Source organism: Oncorhynchus tshawytscha, unplaced genomic scaffold (assembly GCF_018296145.1).
Source record: "Oncorhynchus tshawytscha isolate Ot180627B unplaced genomic scaffold, Otsh_v2.0 Un_contig_13034_pilon_pilon, whole genome shotgun sequence".
NCBI classification, from domain to species: Eukaryota; Metazoa; Chordata; class Actinopteri; order Salmoniformes; family Salmonidae; genus Oncorhynchus; species Oncorhynchus tshawytscha.
The window spans coordinates 87,501-105,220 of NW_024609292.1; the positions used below are offsets into that span (position 1 = coordinate 87,501).

The 17,720-nt window shown below is 42.8% G+C and overlaps 1 protein-coding gene and 1 long non-coding RNA gene across 6 annotated transcripts in view; one reads left to right on the forward strand and one right to left on the reverse strand.

The window, feature by feature from the left end:
- Positions 1 to 4,143, reverse strand: part of LOC112241615 (NACHT, LRR and PYD domains-containing protein 12) — a 25,265-nt gene extending 21,122 nt beyond the window's left edge. For 3 of the 5 annotated variants that reach the window (XM_042314776.1, XM_042314778.1, XM_042314777.1), the window contains exons 1-3: positions 3,985 to 4,143; positions 1,642 to 1,755; positions 284 to 397 (exon numbers count right to left, since the gene is read on the reverse strand). In XM_042314776.1, coding sequence (XP_042170710.1) covers positions 284 to 397; positions 1,642 to 1,755; positions 3,985 to 4,067 — 311 coding nt within the window. In that variant the 5' untranslated portion in view covers positions 4,068 to 4,143. The remainder of the gene's footprint in view (positions 1 to 283; positions 398 to 1,641; positions 1,756 to 3,984) is intronic. The other 2 variants (XM_042314779.1, XM_042314780.1) reach the window with 1 other exon arrangement.
- Positions 4,144 to 12,423: 8,280 nt separating this feature from the next.
- Positions 12,424 to 15,964, forward strand: LOC121844543. Its single transcript, XR_006082033.1, has 3 exons — positions 12,424 to 12,461; positions 15,430 to 15,508; positions 15,841 to 15,964. It is a non-coding gene; the product is annotated as an uncharacterized LOC121844543 (long non-coding RNA).
- Positions 15,965 to 17,720: the final 1,756 nt, after the last annotated feature.

Genomic DNA, 17,720 nt, shown 5'->3' on the forward strand with positions numbered 1-17,720 from the left:
CGTGCTTCTACACCTGCATTGCTTGCTGTTTGGGGTTTTAGGCTGGGTTTCTGTACAGCACTTTGAGATATCAGCTGATGTACGAAGGGCTATATAAATACATTTGATTTGATTTGATTTGAGCAGTAGTAGTAGTAGTAGTAGTAGTAGTAGAGGCAGTAATAGTACCAGTAGTACCAGTAGTCGTGGCAGCAGTAGTAGGAGTAGCAGTCAAAGTAGTAGTAGCGGTAGCAGTATTAGTAGCAGTACTACGTAAAACACTGCCACATTTTTCAGTTCTTACCCTGGATCAGTGGTACAATCTCCTTTTCTGAATTTGATTGGCTGCTCCATAGATGAGTCACTCTTCATGGACACACAGCTGGGTACAGGTGAGTCTGGTCTCTTCTGCTGGACCCTGGCAAACATACAGTGATTATTTTTCTCAGTTTAAAACTAAGAGGAATCCACCTAGTAGTGGTAGTAGTATTAGTAGTAGTAGTAGTAGTAGTAGTAGTAGCAGTAGCAGTAAAAGTAGTAGTAGTAGTAGTAGTCGGAGTGGTGGTAGTGGTAGTAATAGTAGTGGTATTAGTGGTAGTGGTAGTAGTAGTTGTAGTGGTAGAACAAGTGGTAGTAGTAGTGGTAGTGGTAATAGTAGTAGCAGTAGTATTAGTAATAGTAGTAGCAGCATTAGCAGTAGTCATAGTAGTAGCAGCATTAGTAGTAGTAGTAGCAGCAGCAGTAGTAGCAGTAGTAGCAGCAGTAGCAGTAGTAGCAGCAGTAGTAGTGGCAGTAGTACCAGTAGTATTGGTAGCAGTAGTACCAGTAGCAATAGTACCAGTAGCAATAGTACTAGTAGCAGCAGTACCAGTAGTAGGAGTAGCTGACATGATGACTCCTTGCTGTCCCCAGTCCACCTGGCCGTGCTGCTGCTCCAGTTTCAACTATTCTGCCTTATTATTATTTGACCATGCTGGTCATTTATGAACATTTGAACATCTTGGCCATGTTCTGTTATAATCTCCACCCGGCACAGCCAGAAGAGGACTGGCCACCCCACATATGCTCTCTCTAATTCTCTCTTTCTTTCTCTCTCTTCGGAGGACCTGAGCCCTAGGACCATGCCCCAGGACTACCTGACATGATGACTCCTTGCTGTCCACAGTCCACCTGACCGTGCTGCTGCTCCAGTTTCAACTGTTCTGCCTTATTATTATTCGACCATGCTGGTCATTTATGAACATTTGAACATCTTGGCCATGTTCTGTTATAATCTCCACCCGGCACAGCCAGAAGAGGACTGGCCACCCCACATAGCCTGGATCCTCTCATGGTTTCTTCCTAGATTTTGGCCTTTCTAGGGAGTTTTTCCTAGCCACCGTGCTTCTACACCTGCATTGCTTGCTGTTTGGGGTTTTAGGCTGGGTTTCTGTACAGCACTTTGAGATATCAGCTGATGTACGAAGGGCTATATAAATACATTTGATTTGATTTGATTTGAGCAGTAGTAGTAGTAGTAGCAGTAGTAGTAGAGGCAGTAATAGTACCAGTAGTACCAGTAGTCGTGGCAGCAGTAGTAGGAGTAGCAGTCAAAGTAGTAGTAGCGGTAGCAGTATTAGTAGCAGTACTACGTAAAACACTGCCACATTTTTCAGTTCTTACCCTGGATCAGTGGTACAATCTCCTTTTCTGAATTTGATTGGCTGCTCCATAGATGAGTCACTCTTCATGGACACACAGCTGGGTACAGGTGAGTCTGGTCTCTTCTGCTGGACCCTGGCAAACATACAGTGATTATTTTTCTCAGTTTAAAACTAAGAGGAATCCACCTAGTAGTGGTAGTAGTATTAGTAGTAGTAGTAGTAGTAGTAGTAGTAGCAGTAGCAGTAAAAGTAGTAGTAGTAGTAGTAGTCGGAGTGGTGGTAGTGGTAGTAATAGTAGTGGTATTAGTGGTAGTGGTAGTAGTAGTTGTAGTGGTAGAACAAGTGGTAGTAGTAGTGGTAGTGGTAATAGTAGTAGCAGTAGTATTAGTAATAGTAGTAGCAGCATTAGCAGTAGTCATAGTAGTAGCAGCATTAGTAGTAGTAGTAGCAGCAGTAGCAATGATAGTAGCAGCAGTAGTAGTAGCAATAGTAGTAGCAGTGGTAGTAGTAGTAGTAAATAGTATTAGTTGAAGTAATATTGCTGGAAATTAATTGCCAGACAATGTGTTAGGTTTGGCTTCTTAAGCCAATTGTGGCTAACCAGAGGTGGGATCATGTCAATGTAGAGTTGATGAGATAGTAGCGCTGTCTGATACTTGTGAGATTTGTTAAATGACAGTTTGCGGTGGAACATGTGAAAACGGCAAGTACTTTCAGAATTGTTTAGTGAGATACTGGTAGCTCATGATCGACCTGTTGGAGACCCCTGTGGTACAGGTAGAAATAGAAGTATCAGTAGTAGTAGTAGTATCAGTAGTAGTATCAGTAGGGCCAGCAGCGGTAGTATTGGCAGTAGTAGTGGTAGCAGTAGTGATGGTGGTAGTAGTAGTGGTAATAGTATCAGTAGTAGTATCATTAGTAGTAGTAGTATCAGTAGTAGTAGTAATAGTAGTGGTAACAGTAGTGATTGTAGTAGTAATAGTAGTACTAGTAGTGGTATCAGTAGTGATTGTAGCAGTAGTAGTAGTAGTAGTAATAGTAGTGGTAGCAGTAGTGATTGTATTAGTAATAGTAGTGGTGGCAATAGTGATTGTAGTAGTAGTAGTGGTAGCAGTAGTGATTGTAGTAGTAGTGGTAGCAGTAGTGATTGTAGTAGTAATAGTAGTAATAGTAGTGGTAACGGTAGTGATTGTAGTAGAAGCAGTAGTGGTAGCAGTAGTGATTGTAGTAGAAATAGTAGTAATAGTAGTGGTAGCAGTAGTGATTGTAGTAGAAGTAGTAGTGGTAGCAGTAGTGATTGTAGTAGTAATAGTAGTGGTAGCAGTAGTGATTGTAGTAGTAGTAGTAGTAGTAGTAGTAATAGTAGTGGTAGCAGTAGTGATGGTAGTAGTAGTAGTAGTGGTAGCAGTAGTGATTGTAGTAGTAGTAGTAATAGTAGTGGTAGCAGTAGTGATTGTAGTAGTAATAGTAGTAGTTGTAGTAGTAATAGTAGTAGTAGTAGTAGTAGACGCATAGTATATAAAGGAGTGAGAAGTTAATGGTACTCTGTAGAAAGAGAGAGTGGCTATGAAATGTACTGGGTGGACAGGAGGGAGTCACGGGAGTGTGATAGGTGATATGAGAGGACATCTGTGGATTAGGGGAAGGGGGGGTTGAGGTCAGGCGGTCAGGTCAGATCCCCTGAAGGGAGTAATAAGGGTTTAGTATCCGGTTACCCTGTTCCTGTGGAACCTTAAGATATAAGGGTTGGAGAGAAGGAGTAGTGCCTAAAGTGGAGTATATATACTTGTTATGGTGGGAACATGTCTTTGTCTGAAAACAGCTGTGTCGACCCTTTGGGAAGAATTAAACTTGGTTAAGCTTCTCTAGCGTCCATGAGTTATTTACTCAGAAAAATGAGAACCTAACAGAAGCAAGTCAGTTAAGAAAAAGTATAATTTTTTTTAAATTAAAAAACATTTCTTATTTACAATGATGGCCTACGCTGGCCAAACCCGGACGACACTGGGCCAATTGTGCCCCTCCCTATGGGAACCTCCCAATCACGGCCGGTGGTGATACAGCCTGGTAGTGTTGTCGACTGCTGAGATACAGGCAGTAATAGTATCATCAGTAGTAGTAGTAGCAATCAAAGTCATTTATAAAGCCCTTTTTAAAATCAGCAGATATTGAGAAACGTGCCATGCAATAATATGGTGTTTGCAATAGGTGAGTTGAAAGGTTGATTATGATCATTCAGAAAGTTTACTGATGTTTGTAGTCATACAGTATTAAGCATTTAGTCTCATTTACTCTGAGCTCATTTGGGGAACTTAATTATTAAATATATATTTGTTTGTCATTTTAAAGATTATCATCTTACCTCTTAGCTTTGGTGTCATGTTCCCCAGAGAGACTCCTTTCAGAGGCAGGGCCCCCCTCCTCTTTCTCCCCAGAGTGTCTCATTTTAGAGGCAGGGCCCCCCTCCTCTCTCTCCCCAGAGAGACTCCTTTTAGAGGCAGGGCCCCCCTCCTCTTTCTCCCCAGAGAGACTCCTTTTAGAGGCAGGGCCCCCCTCCTCTCTCTCCCCAGAGAGACTCCTTTTAGAGGCATGGCCCCCTCCTCTTTCTCCCCAGAGTGACTCATTTTAGAGGCAGGGCCCCCTCCTCTTTCTCCCCAGAGAGACTCCTTTTAGAGGCAGGCCCCCTCCACTTTCTCCCCAGAGTGTCTCCTTTTAGAGGCAGGGCCCCCTCCTCTTTCTCCCCAGAGAGACTCCTTTTAGAGGCAGGGCCCCCTCCTCTTTCTCCCCAGAGTGTCTCATTTTAGAGGCAGGGCCCCCTCCTCTTTCTCCCCAGAGTGTCTCCTTTTAGAGGCAGGGCCCCCCTCCTCTTTCTCCCCAGAGAGACTCCTTTTAGAGGCAGGGCCCCCCTCCTCTTTCTCCCCAGAGAGACTCATTTTTGAGCACTGAGCCCTAAACAGAGATCATACATGTTAGGTTGTGGTTAACACAGTGACAAGGTAGTCTTGAATATCAATTGTTCTCTATTATTCATAACATCTATTAGAAATGAAACATTTACCAACAGATACTGTATAATATTTGACTAAAACAATCCTTTCAAACCAATACAATCACATTTTCTTTAGAATTCAACGCTGGGCCAATTGTGTAGCGTGCTATTGGACTCCCAATCTCAGCCGGATGTGATGCAGCCTGGATTCAAACCAGAGACTGCATTAATGCCTCTTGGACTATGATGCAGTGCCTTATATGGAACCCAAACCGGCTGCGCGCGTGCGCCATCGTGCGCCATCTTGCATACATTTATTTTTTCCCCCTACACCAAACGCGATCACGACACGCAGGTTAAAATATCAAAACAAACTCTGAACCAATTACATTAATTTGGGGACAGGTCGAAAAGCATTAAACAGCTATGGCAAGTTAGCTTGCACATGCTAGCTAATTTGTCCTATTTAGCTAGCTTGCTGTTGCTAGCTAATTTGTCCTGGGATATAAACATTGAGTTGTTATTTTACCTGAAATGCACAAGGTCCTCTACTCCGATAATTAATCCACACATAAAACAGTCAACCGAATCGTTTGAATTTATATGGTGATTGGCATCTACACTTTCATAGTATTACCACGACAACCGGCAAAACAGTTAGTCTTTCAATCACCCAGGCATGTGGGTACCTGCTTCTATAAACAAATGAAGAGATGGGAGAGGCAGGACTTGCGATCTGCGTCAGAAATAGAAAGGACTTCTATTTTAGCCCTTGGCAACGCAGACGCTCGTTGGCGCGCGCGAGCAGTGTGGGTGCAATAATTGATTAACATTAACAATAATTTATTACATTTCTAATCATGCGACGTGTAAGGTCTGGTCAGCATGTCTGCGTCACTCGGGAGCCCATTCAAAGTGGAGGCCATGAAAATAGGGCTGCTATTCGGCAAAACATTTCAGGGGGTTACCAATTGGTTCCGCCTAAAACTGGGCTGTGGTAGGTTAAGGAGAAACGTGTCTTGGGCGCTGTCTACCCCAGCAACCTGGTCACCACACAGTCGAGTCGTGGCTCCGCATTGTAGTCACCTATACACGGCACCCTATATAGAGCTAACGACGACTCACATTTATAATAGTAGTCTTGGGTGATGTCTACCACAGCAACCTGGTCGCCACACAGCCGGGGTCGTTCCACGAAACAAGTCCTTTTTGATGTAGCGATTTCTTTGTCCCAATTCGATCAAAAATAAGGATTCTGATTTTGACACACAAAACCATTCACACCATGTACGATGCGGTCCTCTCCCCCCTTTTACGAAATACTTGCATAATGTCACAAAAATTGAGACAAGTAGCAGTGAACAGGGCTGCCAACTTTTGAAGAAAGCTTGGCGTGAGATTTGCTATGTGAATTTCATTGCCCACTGGCACAGCCCCTAGAAGGGTCAATGTAATAGTCCGGTGGCCATTTGATTAATTGTTCTGCAGTCTTATGGCTTGGGGGTAAAAGCTGTTAAGGAGCCTTTTGGTCCTAGACTTGGCGCTCCGGTACCGCTTGCCGTGAGGTAGCAGAGAAAACAGTCTATAACTTGGGTGACTGGAGTCTCTGACAATTTTATGGGCTTTCCTCTGACACCGCCTATTATATAGGTCCTGGATTGCAGGACGCTTGGCCCCAGCGATGTACTGGGCCGTACGACCTACCCTCTATAGCGCCTTACTGTCAGAAGCCGAGCAGTTGCCATACCAGGCGGTGATGCAACCAGTAGAGCAAATGCTCTCGATGGTGCAGCTGTATAACTTTTTGAGGATCTGGAGACACATGACAAATCTTTTCAGTCTCCTGAGGGGAAAAAGGTTTTATCGAAACCTCTTCACAACTGTCTTGGTGTGCTTGGACCATGATCGATCGTTGATGATGTGGACACCAAGGAACTTGAGACTCTCGACCCGCTCCACTACAGCCCCGTTGATGTTAATGGGGCCTGTTCTTCCATGGGCACAGGGACTGTGGTGGTCTGCTTGAAACCTGTAGGTATTACAGACTCAGTCTGGGAGAGGTTAAAAATGTCAGCGAAGACACTTGCCAGTTGGTCCGTGCATGCTTTGAGTACACGTCTTGGTAATCCATCTGGCACGCGGCTTTGTGAATGTTGACCTGTTTAAAGTTCTTGCTCACATCGGCTCCCGAGAGCATTATCAAACAGTCATCCAGAACAGCTGGCGCTCTCCTGCACGCTTCAGTGTTGCTTTCCTCAATGTGAGCATAAAAGGCATTTAGCTTATCTGGTAGGCTTGCGTCACTGGGCAGCTCGTGTCTGGGTTTCACTTTGTAGTCCGTAATAGTTTTCAAGCCTTGCCACATCTGACGAGTGTCCGAGCCGGTGTAGTAGGATTCAATCTTAATCCTGTATTGACGCTTTGCTTGTTTGATGGTCGTCTGAGAGCATAGCAGGATTTCTTATAGGCGACCGGATTAGTGTCCCGCTCCTTGAAAGCGGCAGCTCTAGCCTTTAACTCGATGCAGATGTTGCCCGTAATCCATGGCTTCTGGTTGGGATATGTACTTACGGTCACTGTGGGGACGACATCGCTGATACACTTATTGATGAAGCCGATGACTGAGGTGGTCTAGAGTTTTTATTCCTCTGGTTGCACATGTGACATGCTGGTAAAAATGTTATAAAACTGATTTAAGTTTGCCTGCATGAAAGTCCCCGGCCACCATAGACAATAGACACCTTTGAATAATATAAATGAGAACTCTCTTGGTAGATAGTGTGGTCTACAGCTTATCATAAGGTACTCTACCTCAGGCGAGCAATACCTCGAGACTTCTTTAATATTAGACATCACATATCAGCTGTTATTGACAAAGAGACACACAACCCCCACCCCTCGTCTTACCAGATGTAGCTTCTCTGTTCTGCCGGTGCATTGAAAATCCCTCCAGCTCTATATTATCATACCACTACACCAAGGTTCTACACATGCCAGAGTGTGTTACCACTACACCAAGGTTCTACACATGCCAGAGAGTCTTAGCAAAGGTTTTGCACAGGAAATTGTGATATTAATGGTTGGTGGCAGTGGGTAACCAAATTATAGACTGCAGTCTGCTTGTCCATAGACTGCTTTCAAGGTAAAGACACAAACATTTTATATTTGTAATTAGGGCTGGAAGAAAATCCCACCCCTGATCTGTTTCTAGTGCTGGGTGTTTGAAAATGTTATTGTTATAACAATACATTTCAAGAAATCACCCAATCTTCAAGAAAATCGAATGAATTTAAAACTATGCGAGTGTATTATCTGTTCAGCCAATTGCAACTCAATAAAACGTGAAACTGGTTCAGGCGGCTCACTTCACGTGCGCCTGCTGCTGAGGAGAAAGAGCGGGAGTGAACGGAGCCTTCGCCTATGTGAGTGCGAAGATAGAGGACTTTTTCATTGAAATAAAACTAAAGATAGAGGAGAAGACCTGTCTGTACCCTGCACAGATACTTTATGTTCAGTTTCAACTGTCGTCACGTGGTCACTCCTTTATATAACAACAGTAACCAGAGGGTGGAGCTAACAGTCAGTCGCATGCAGTAACTCGTGACATTGTTTCGAATCTTGCTTCAGCTTATTTTATTATTATTATTATTATTATTATTATTATTATATTTGTCCTTTTTCAATACAAAGCTAAGTCTATAATTTACTTGAGACCAGATGCAGTTGTGTTTTTTCATCTAAAAATGTGAATAACTAAGCATATAATTGTAAACAGGCCTACAAACCCAACATGTTTTAATTTGAGAATGTTCATTTATATGCCTCAAATATTAAACTGTCTTAAAATATTTTATGATTAGTTGAATCAGGTGTGCAAGTGATGGACAATAACCAAAATATTAAGAAACGCTGAGATAAACATAAAACCCTGTAATTTAACAGCTTCACCAGACTATTTTGACACGTAGGATTTACTGATTAGTTGAAAACTGCTGTTTGTCAGCAATTTAGCACAAGTAGCAGTTGTACTAACTAGTAATATTTCATTCCAGGTATTCATTCTCTTACTCTGTCCATTAGAATAGATTGTTCAGAAATACTTACTTTATGTTTTACTCTCCGAATAGTGGTTTCTGGTGTCGTCTCAAAATGGATTCTGTACAAAACAACAAATGTACTTTCGGTTTCATCTCCGCCGTCTCCACACCCTCATACATGTGTTTAATTGGTCCACTAGATGGCAGTAAACACCTGCTGTAGACTAGACTGTTTCAACAGTGGCCATGTTTACATGCGCACAGTATTATGATAGTAGCTCATATTTTGCACAGGACCAATCTTTCCACTGTTTTGGATTTAATGCGTCCCTAAACAAAACAGACAACTTTACCTGTGTTAACTAGATTACTAATGCATTCATTCTATCAATGTAAAACATTATTCTGCTGAGCATTACTTTATTTAGTCTTCTGGGGCAACAAGTTATGACAGAAGAGAATCTGCATGTATCTAACTATAGTTGACAAACAAATGGGCTACCAAATGTGGGAAATTATAATATGGCCTACCAGATGTCAGAAATTATAATATGGCCTACCAGATGCCAGAAATTATAATATGGCCTACCAGATGTCAGAAATTATAATATGGCCTACCAGATGTCAGAAATTATAATATGGCCTACCAGATGTCAGAAATTATAATATGGCCTACCAGATGTCAGAAATCCTAAGCAGAAACATCTAAATTAGGGGTAAATGTAGTCTAAGCCAGTAGGCTATAAGGTCCAGAATAGTGTATCAGCAAAATACATTATAATGGAATTCTGGTGGATCAAACTGCACAGGTAGCATACTTTATGAAGTGATTGGTTTGACAATCAGATGAAAACATCATCACACAACACCGATGAGAAGTGAAACTGAGCCTGTGTGAAAAACAACAGTAAACAGGATGAGGTGTTGACATGCCACAATATCCCGTCTAAGATCAGCTTATCCCAGGCATCTTATCCAGGTTTCTCGTAACCAGGATTCAAGCTTTTTCGGGTTATTGTATACAGAATATGATCAATCAATCAAATCAATCAAATGTATTTATAAAGCCCTTCTTACATCAGCTGATGTCACAAAGTGCTGTACAGACACCCAGCCTAAAACCCCAAACAGCAAGAAATGCAGATGTAGAAGCACGGTGGCTAGGAAAAATCAAATCAAATCAAATTTATTTATATAGCCCTTCGTACATCAGCTGATATCTCAAAGTGCTGTACAGAAACCCAGCCTAAAACCCCAAACAGCAAGCAATGCAGGTGTAGAAGCACGGTGGCTAGGAAAAACTCCCTAGAAAGGCCAAAACCTAGGAAGAAACCTAGAGAGGAACCAGGCTATGTGGGGTGGCCAGTCCTCTTCTGGCTGTGCCGGGTGGAGATTATAACAGAACATGGCCAAGATGTTCAAATGTTCATAAATGACCAGCATGGTCGTATAATAATAAGGCAGAACAGTTGAAACTGGAGCAGCAGCACAGTCAGATGGACTGGGGACAGCAAGGAGTCATCATGCCAGGTACTCCTGAGGCATGGTCCTAGGGCTCAGGTTCTCCGAGAGGAAGAAAGAGAGAGAGAAAGAGAGAGACAGAAAAAGAGAAAAAGAGAGAAAGAGAATTAGAGAGAGCATACTTCAATTCACAGGACACCGGATAAGACAGGAGAAATACTCCAGATATAACAGACTGACCCTAGCCCCCCGACACATAAACTACTGCAGCATAATTACTGGAGGCTAAGACAGGAGGGGTCGGGAAACACTATGGCCCCGCCCGACGATACCCCCGGACAGGGCCAAACAGGCAGGATATAACCCTACCCACTTTGCCAAGCACAGCCCCCACACCACTAGAGGGATATCTTCAACCACCAACTTACCATCCTGAGACAAGGCCGAGTATAGCCCACAAAGATCTCCGCCACGGCACAACACAAGGGGGTGCACCAACCCGGACAGGAAGATCACGTCAGTGACTCAACCCACTCAAGTGACGCACCCCTCCCAGGGACGGCATGGAAGAGCACCAGTAAGCCAATGACTCAGCCCCTGTAATAGGGTTTGAGGCAGAGAATCCCAGTAGAGAGAATCTCATATGATGTTTATATGCATCAACTCAAAACCAGAATACTTGAGTATCGTGAATAATAACAGGATATTGGTGTGCATGTGAACGTGGTCAGTATGTTTTTGGTTTCTTGGTCCTGGTGACTCATGGGATCTTATTCATTAAGGCAGTGTCTCAGAGTAGGAGTGCTGATTTAGGATCAGGTCACCCTCTCCATGTAATCGGATTCATTATGATCTAAAAGGCTAAACTGATCCTAGATCAGCTCTCCCACTCTTTATAAATACTGTCACAAGTGACTCCTCCAGGTGAGGAATAGTTGTGCCTTACCGTTTTGACCGGAGTTCACAGAGAGGGAATTGGTAAATATGCGGGCAGAATGAGAGAAGAGAAAGAGCAATATAGGAATGAAGGAAAGTCAAGACACCACAGGCTCCTCCCTGAACAGACCGTGACTCTGCGGGCGACTTGAGTGATGGTCAATGCTGCTTAAGATGAGGGAGGACCATTTTACATTTTTTGTGGAGCATGGCCTTATTTCTATTCCAGCATACTCGATGACTGTCATTTATATTCCATTCACCTAGTTCAATGTAACAGCGATAGGTTTAGGCTACGGGAGAGTTAGAATCACTCTGTTGTCGGGAGTGGGACCAGCTGATTCCCATAATGGAAGTCAAAGGACTTGTGTGGATTTTCTGGATCTCATCAAACATGGGGTTCTGGAGACGTTTTTCAGAATGGCCAGGATCAACTGGAAGCGACGTGCCACACCCGACAAATGGGAAGCCCTCTGAAATATAAGTGTTTTGGAAATTAGGAAATATTTTATTTTTACTCTTGTCATGACTTTGGGTACAGCAAGCCTCATCCCCCTCTCTCTATCTCCCACACTCAGGTCGTAAATTCCTCCAGGAATGTATCTCCTCATGGCCACAGTATAGAGACAGAGTGAGTTTTCATAGAGAGAACAAAGGAATTTCTTCCACCTCACAGAACTTGAGGTCGAACAACATTTATGTTCTGGAGAAAGTATAAAAGATCGGTGAAGAATCCAGCTACGAACTGTGTCCGTTTGGTACAATTTTGTGAAACTCATGGGAGGCAATACGGCACATTACCATAACGCTGTTTATACAATAGCCTCAGATATGAGGCTTACATCTAATTGTTGTACAGGATGAATGAGGAAAGATTAAACTATTTGTGAAATTATGGGATGCTATGTAATTATGTAATGTGAGAGAATTGTATTTCTGTGTAAAGTTTCAGGATTTAAGTCACTGGCACACCCCCATGAACACAGGCATGATCTGGCGTCATGAGACAACCCTTTCTGCTCTTCCGAATAAAACCCCCACCTTGAGAATTTCTCAACAGACCATCTTTCTCTCAATTACGAGAGGACAAAGGTTGCAGACCAACTTACCTCGATAACGAGTGGACCAAGGTTTGAGACGATGAGTCTTTTAACCATCCCACGTGGTTAAACTCTTAGACTATCGATACCGACAGAATAAGAACAGGTCTTTGATATTAATTACTAGTCTGAAGTTAGGAATTCGGTTTCATTGAACGCGAAGACCGACAACCGCCGAAACATCTATTCTATAACGACATGACTGACTGTCACTCTGAACTATCCATTCTAACCACCACAGAGAGGGAGAGAAAGGGAGGACAGACTCTCCAACAGAAACAAACTTTTCAGCAGAGATCCCAACGATACACTGAGCGTAAATATATTGATTGATTGCAATTATTGCTCCCGAATGAGTGAGCGTTCATGTGCAAAGGATTCGCATTTCAATTGTTATAATTATCAACTGTGTGTTGTCTTATCTCTGTCGACCCCCACTTCCCTTTTGTACACCAAGCCGCGATGCCGGTTTATCCCACGAGGGAAACTCTGTTATAATTTTTTTGTAACTCTCAACTGTTTGTTTATGCATTTCTGCAAATTACTTAGTTAGTAAATAAATGATTTAAGACAATATTCAATATCAAATATCTGAAAGTTATATTAGGAAAGTTATAACTTTATAATCTGAATATTTTCCTTGGTGCCCTGACTTCCTAGTTAATTACACTTACATGATTAATCAGTTTAATCGCGTAATAATAATTACAGAGAGTTATTTGATAAATAAGTCTTCAGGTTAATGATGCCAAAGACACGACACTCTCTAAGATGCTATTGAACAGCTAGCTACCTAATGACACCCAACTAACGGTATTTGCTAGTAACCTGCCTCCAGTAACTGGCTCCTGTAGTCTGGAAGTCTGACAATGACGATATGCTGGCTGGGTAAAAGCGTCTAGAGTGGATGCGCCATATCAATAGAATGGGATGCGCACTTCACAATATGGTCTAAATAATCAATATAGTATATTACCAAACAGTGTCAGAAGTATAAAGTCAATAGTGGTTGTGAACAAAATGCTGCTTGTATTTACCAGTCTTACTTTTACACCCCTTGTATCCTGATTAGCATGTAAACCCACATGTTAAAGAAGAAGCCTCACACTTGACCACTCACCCCCTTTCAACAATGAGCTGGCCATACAGTCTTCAAGTCTACAAGACCAAGAGAACTGTCAATAGTTTTGTGGCATCATCAATATGGGTTCTAAATGAATAGGGCTAATGATTCCTTTTTCTACGGCTGGCCATCCTTTCCACCTGGCTACCCCTACCCCGGTCAACAGCCCTGCGCTCCCCACAGCAACTCGCCCAAACCTCCCCCACTTCTCCTTCACTCAAATCCAGATTACTGATGTTCTGAAAGAGCTGCAAAATCTGGACACCTACAAATCTAGACAATCTGGACCCTCTCTTTCTAAAATGATCTGCCAAAATGATTGCAACCCCTATTACTAGCCTGTTCAACCTCTCTTTTGTATCGTCTGAGATTCCCATAGATTGGAAAGCTGCCGCGGTCATCCCCCTCTTCAAAGGGGGAGACACACTAGACCCAAACTGCTACAGACCTATATCTATTCTACCCTGCCTTTCTAAGGTCTTTGAAAGCCAAGTTAACAAACAGATTACCAACCATTTCGAACTCACCATACCTTCTCTGCTATGCAATCTGGTTTCAGAGCTGGTCATGGGTGCACCTCAACCACACTCAAGGTCCTAAAAGATATCATAACTGCCATCGATAAGAGACATTACTGTGCAGCCATATTAATCGACCTGGCTAAGGCTTTCGACTCTGTCAATCACAATATTCTTATTGGCAGACTCAACAGCCTTGATTTCTCAAATGATTGCTTCGCTTGGTTCACCAACTACTTCTCCGATAGAGTTCAGTAAGTCAAATCGGAAGGCCTGTTGTCCGGACCTCTGGCAGTCTCTATGGGGGTGCCACAGGGTTCAATTCTCGGGCTGACTCTCTTCTCTGTATATATCAATGATGTTGCTCTTGCTGCTGGGGATTCTCTGGTACACCTCTACGCAGACGACACCATTCTGTATACCTCTGGCCCTTCGTTGGACACTGTGTTAACTAACCTCCAGATGAGCTTAAATGCCATACAACTCTCCTTCTGTGGCCTCCAACTGCTCTTAAATGCAAGTAAAACTAAATGCATGCTCTTCAACCGATCGCTGCCCGCACCTGCCCGCCCTTCCAGCATCACTACTCTGGACGGTTCTGACTTAGAATATGTGGACAACTACAAATACCTAGGTGTCTGGTTAGACTGTAAGCTCTCCTTCCAGACTCACATTAAACATCTCCAATCCAAAATTAAATCGAGAATCGGCTTCCTATTTCGCAACAAAGCATCCTTCACTCATGCTGCCAAACATGCCCTCGTAAAACTGACCATCCTACTGATCCTCGAATTCGGCGATGTCATTTACAAAATAGCCTCCAACACTCTACTCAGCAAACTGGATGTAGTCTATCACAGTGCCATCCGTTTTGTCACCAAAGCCCCATATACTACCCACCACTGCGACCTGTATGATCTTGTTGGCTGGCCCTCGCTTCATACTCATCGCCAAACCCACTGGCTCCCGGTCATCTACAAGTCTCTGCTAGGTAAAGCACCACCTTATCTCAGGTCACTGGTCACAATAGCAGCACCCACCCGTAGCACGCGCTCCAGGAGGTATATCTCACTGGTCAAATCCCTGAGACTAATGTTATGTTTTATTGTCACGGTCATTCTCCTCTTCATCTGAAGAGGAGAGGCGAGAAGGATCGGAGGACCAAAATGCGGCGTGGTAGGTGTTCATCATTAATTTTAATAAAGAAAACACTGAACACTGAAACACTATACAAAAACAATAAACGAAATAACAACCGTGACGCTAATGCGAACTGTGCTGAAACAAGCAATCAACATAGACAATCAACCATAAACAAACAGTGCAACCCAGGCTACCTAAGTATGATTCTCAATCAGAGACAACTAATGACACCTGCCTCTGATTGAGAACCATACTAGGCCGAAACATAGAAATCCCCAAATCATAGAAAATCAAACATAGACTGCCCACCCCAACTCACGCCCTGACCATACTAAATAATGAATACAAAACAAAGGAAATAAAGGTCAGAACGTGACATTTATGTTGTAAAGGCCTCATGATCCCAGAGACTAATGTTATATTTTATGTTGTAAAGGCCTACTGTTTCTTTTGATTGTTGAATATTACATTGACATGTAGTTGTTTTCTCTCTCGTCTAGACAATACAGACTGGTTTCCTACAGGATCACTTTGGAGGGGATGCTGAGTGGAGAACGTCTCGGTCGAGGCCAACGCCAGGTACTCCTAGCTTGTGTGGTCGCAGCAATTCAAAATAAATACCCGGACCCCAACGCTGACCCCAAGCTACTTTGGATTCCAGGAAGTAGAGGAGGCTCACGACATAGTATACAAATAAATGTTTTAAAGAAAGGATGTTGTATTCCTCACTTTAAACACATAATAAACTATAAACATAATATAAAACATATAAAACAACAATTACTGTCACTCAGCATTAGTTATGCTCCGTTCATAACCAATATATCATGTTAAACATCTAGTGTTCAAAAAACATTAATACATCACATTTTCTAAATAATATTTTGTTGTTGTTTTTGTTTGTTGTGAAGGGGCTGAGTCAGAGCTGCGGTTATCACTAGTACTTGAAGAAGAGCTGCGGTTATCACTAGTACTTGAAGAAGAGCTGCGGTTATCACTAGTACTTGAAGAAGAGCTGCGGTTATCACTAGTACTTGAAGAAGAGCTGCGGTTATCACTAGTACACTAGTACTTGAAGAAGAGCTGCGGTTATCACTAGTACTTGAAGAAGAGCTGCGGTTATCACTAGTATTTTCTAAAAGAAGAGCTGTTGTTATCACTAGTACTTGAAGAAGAGCTGCTGAAGAAGAGCTGGTTATCACTAGTACTAGAAGAAGAGCTACGGTTATCACTAGTACTTGAAGAAGAGCTGCGGTTATCACTAGTACTTGAAGAAGAGCTGCGGTTATCACTAGTACTTGAAGAAGACGGTTATCACTAGTACTTGAAGAAGAGCTGCGGTTATCACTAGTACTTGAAGAAGAGCTGCGGTTATCACTAGTACTTGAAGAAGAGCTGCGGTTATCACTAGTACTTGAAGAAGAGCTGCGGTTATCACTAGTACTAGTACTTGAAGAAGAGCTGCGGTTATCACTAGTACTAGAAGAAGAGCTGCGGTTATCACTAGTACTTGAAGAAGAGCTGCGGTTATCACTAGTACTTGAAGAAGAGCTGCGGTTATCACTAGTACTAGAAGAAGAGCTGCGGTTATCACTAGTACTAGAAGAAGAGCTGCGGTTATCACTAGTACTAGAAGAAGAGCTGCGGTTATCACTAGTACTAGAAGAAGAGCTGCGGTTATCACTAGTACTAGAAGAAGAGCTGCGGTTATCACTAGTACTAGAAGAAGAGCTGCGGTTATCACTAGTACTAGAAGAAGAGCTGCGGTTATCACTAGTACTAGAAGAAGAGCTGCGGTTATCACTAGTACTAGAAGAAGAGCTGCGGTTATCACTAGTACTTGAAGAAGAGCTGAGTGGATGGAAACAGACATCTTTTTTTCTCATTTCTAATGATGTGTCCAGGAACAAGACTGACAACTTCCTACAGGAGCGCCTCCCTACTGGGGTTGATACAGTCACAGGTGGGAGGAGTCCTATTTCCATCTCTCCAATCACCTCAGGCAGGCTGTTCTAAATCAACTCATACAAATATTGTTAGAGCCACTTGTGTGACAACAGTTATGCTAAAATATCCTGAGATATATTGCCTGGCCTGGCAGCCCAAAGCCTGGACCCTGGGACAACTGTACCTGGTGGTCGCCTTCCGATGACATCACTTGGTCTTGGGTGTGGAAGCCTCCTACAACCGAAGACAATAGACACCACGGTCACTATTGACCCCAACCATGCTGTGCCCACTGACCACCAGAGGAGAATGGTAAGGTGAGAATGAACGGCTCATAATAAGGTCTGGAATGAAGTGAAGTGAATTGTACGTACTGTATGTGTTTGATACCATTCTATTCATTTTATTACAGACATTATGAGCCTGTCCTCCATGCTACCAGCCACCACTGCTGACCACAGACCAGAAACCAGAGACAAACATTCTAACTGGCAACCCACATTAGTCTGCTCCCAGATCTGTGTGTGATTTAGCCAACTCCTTTAGATATACATGGCATGACAATGACAGTCAGAAGAGTTGGTTTAAACAGATCTGAATCGGGAAACTAAGTTTGGTTTGAACAGATCTGAATCAGGAAACTAAGAGTTGATTTGAACAGATCTGAATCAGGAAACTAAGAGTTGGTTTGAACAGATCTGAATCAGGAAACTAAGAGTGTATTTGAACAGATCTGAATCAGGAAACTAAGAGTTGGTTTGAACAGATCTGAATCAGGAAACTAAGAGTTGGTTTGAACAGATCTGAATCAGGATACTAAGAGTTGATTTGAACATATCTGAAT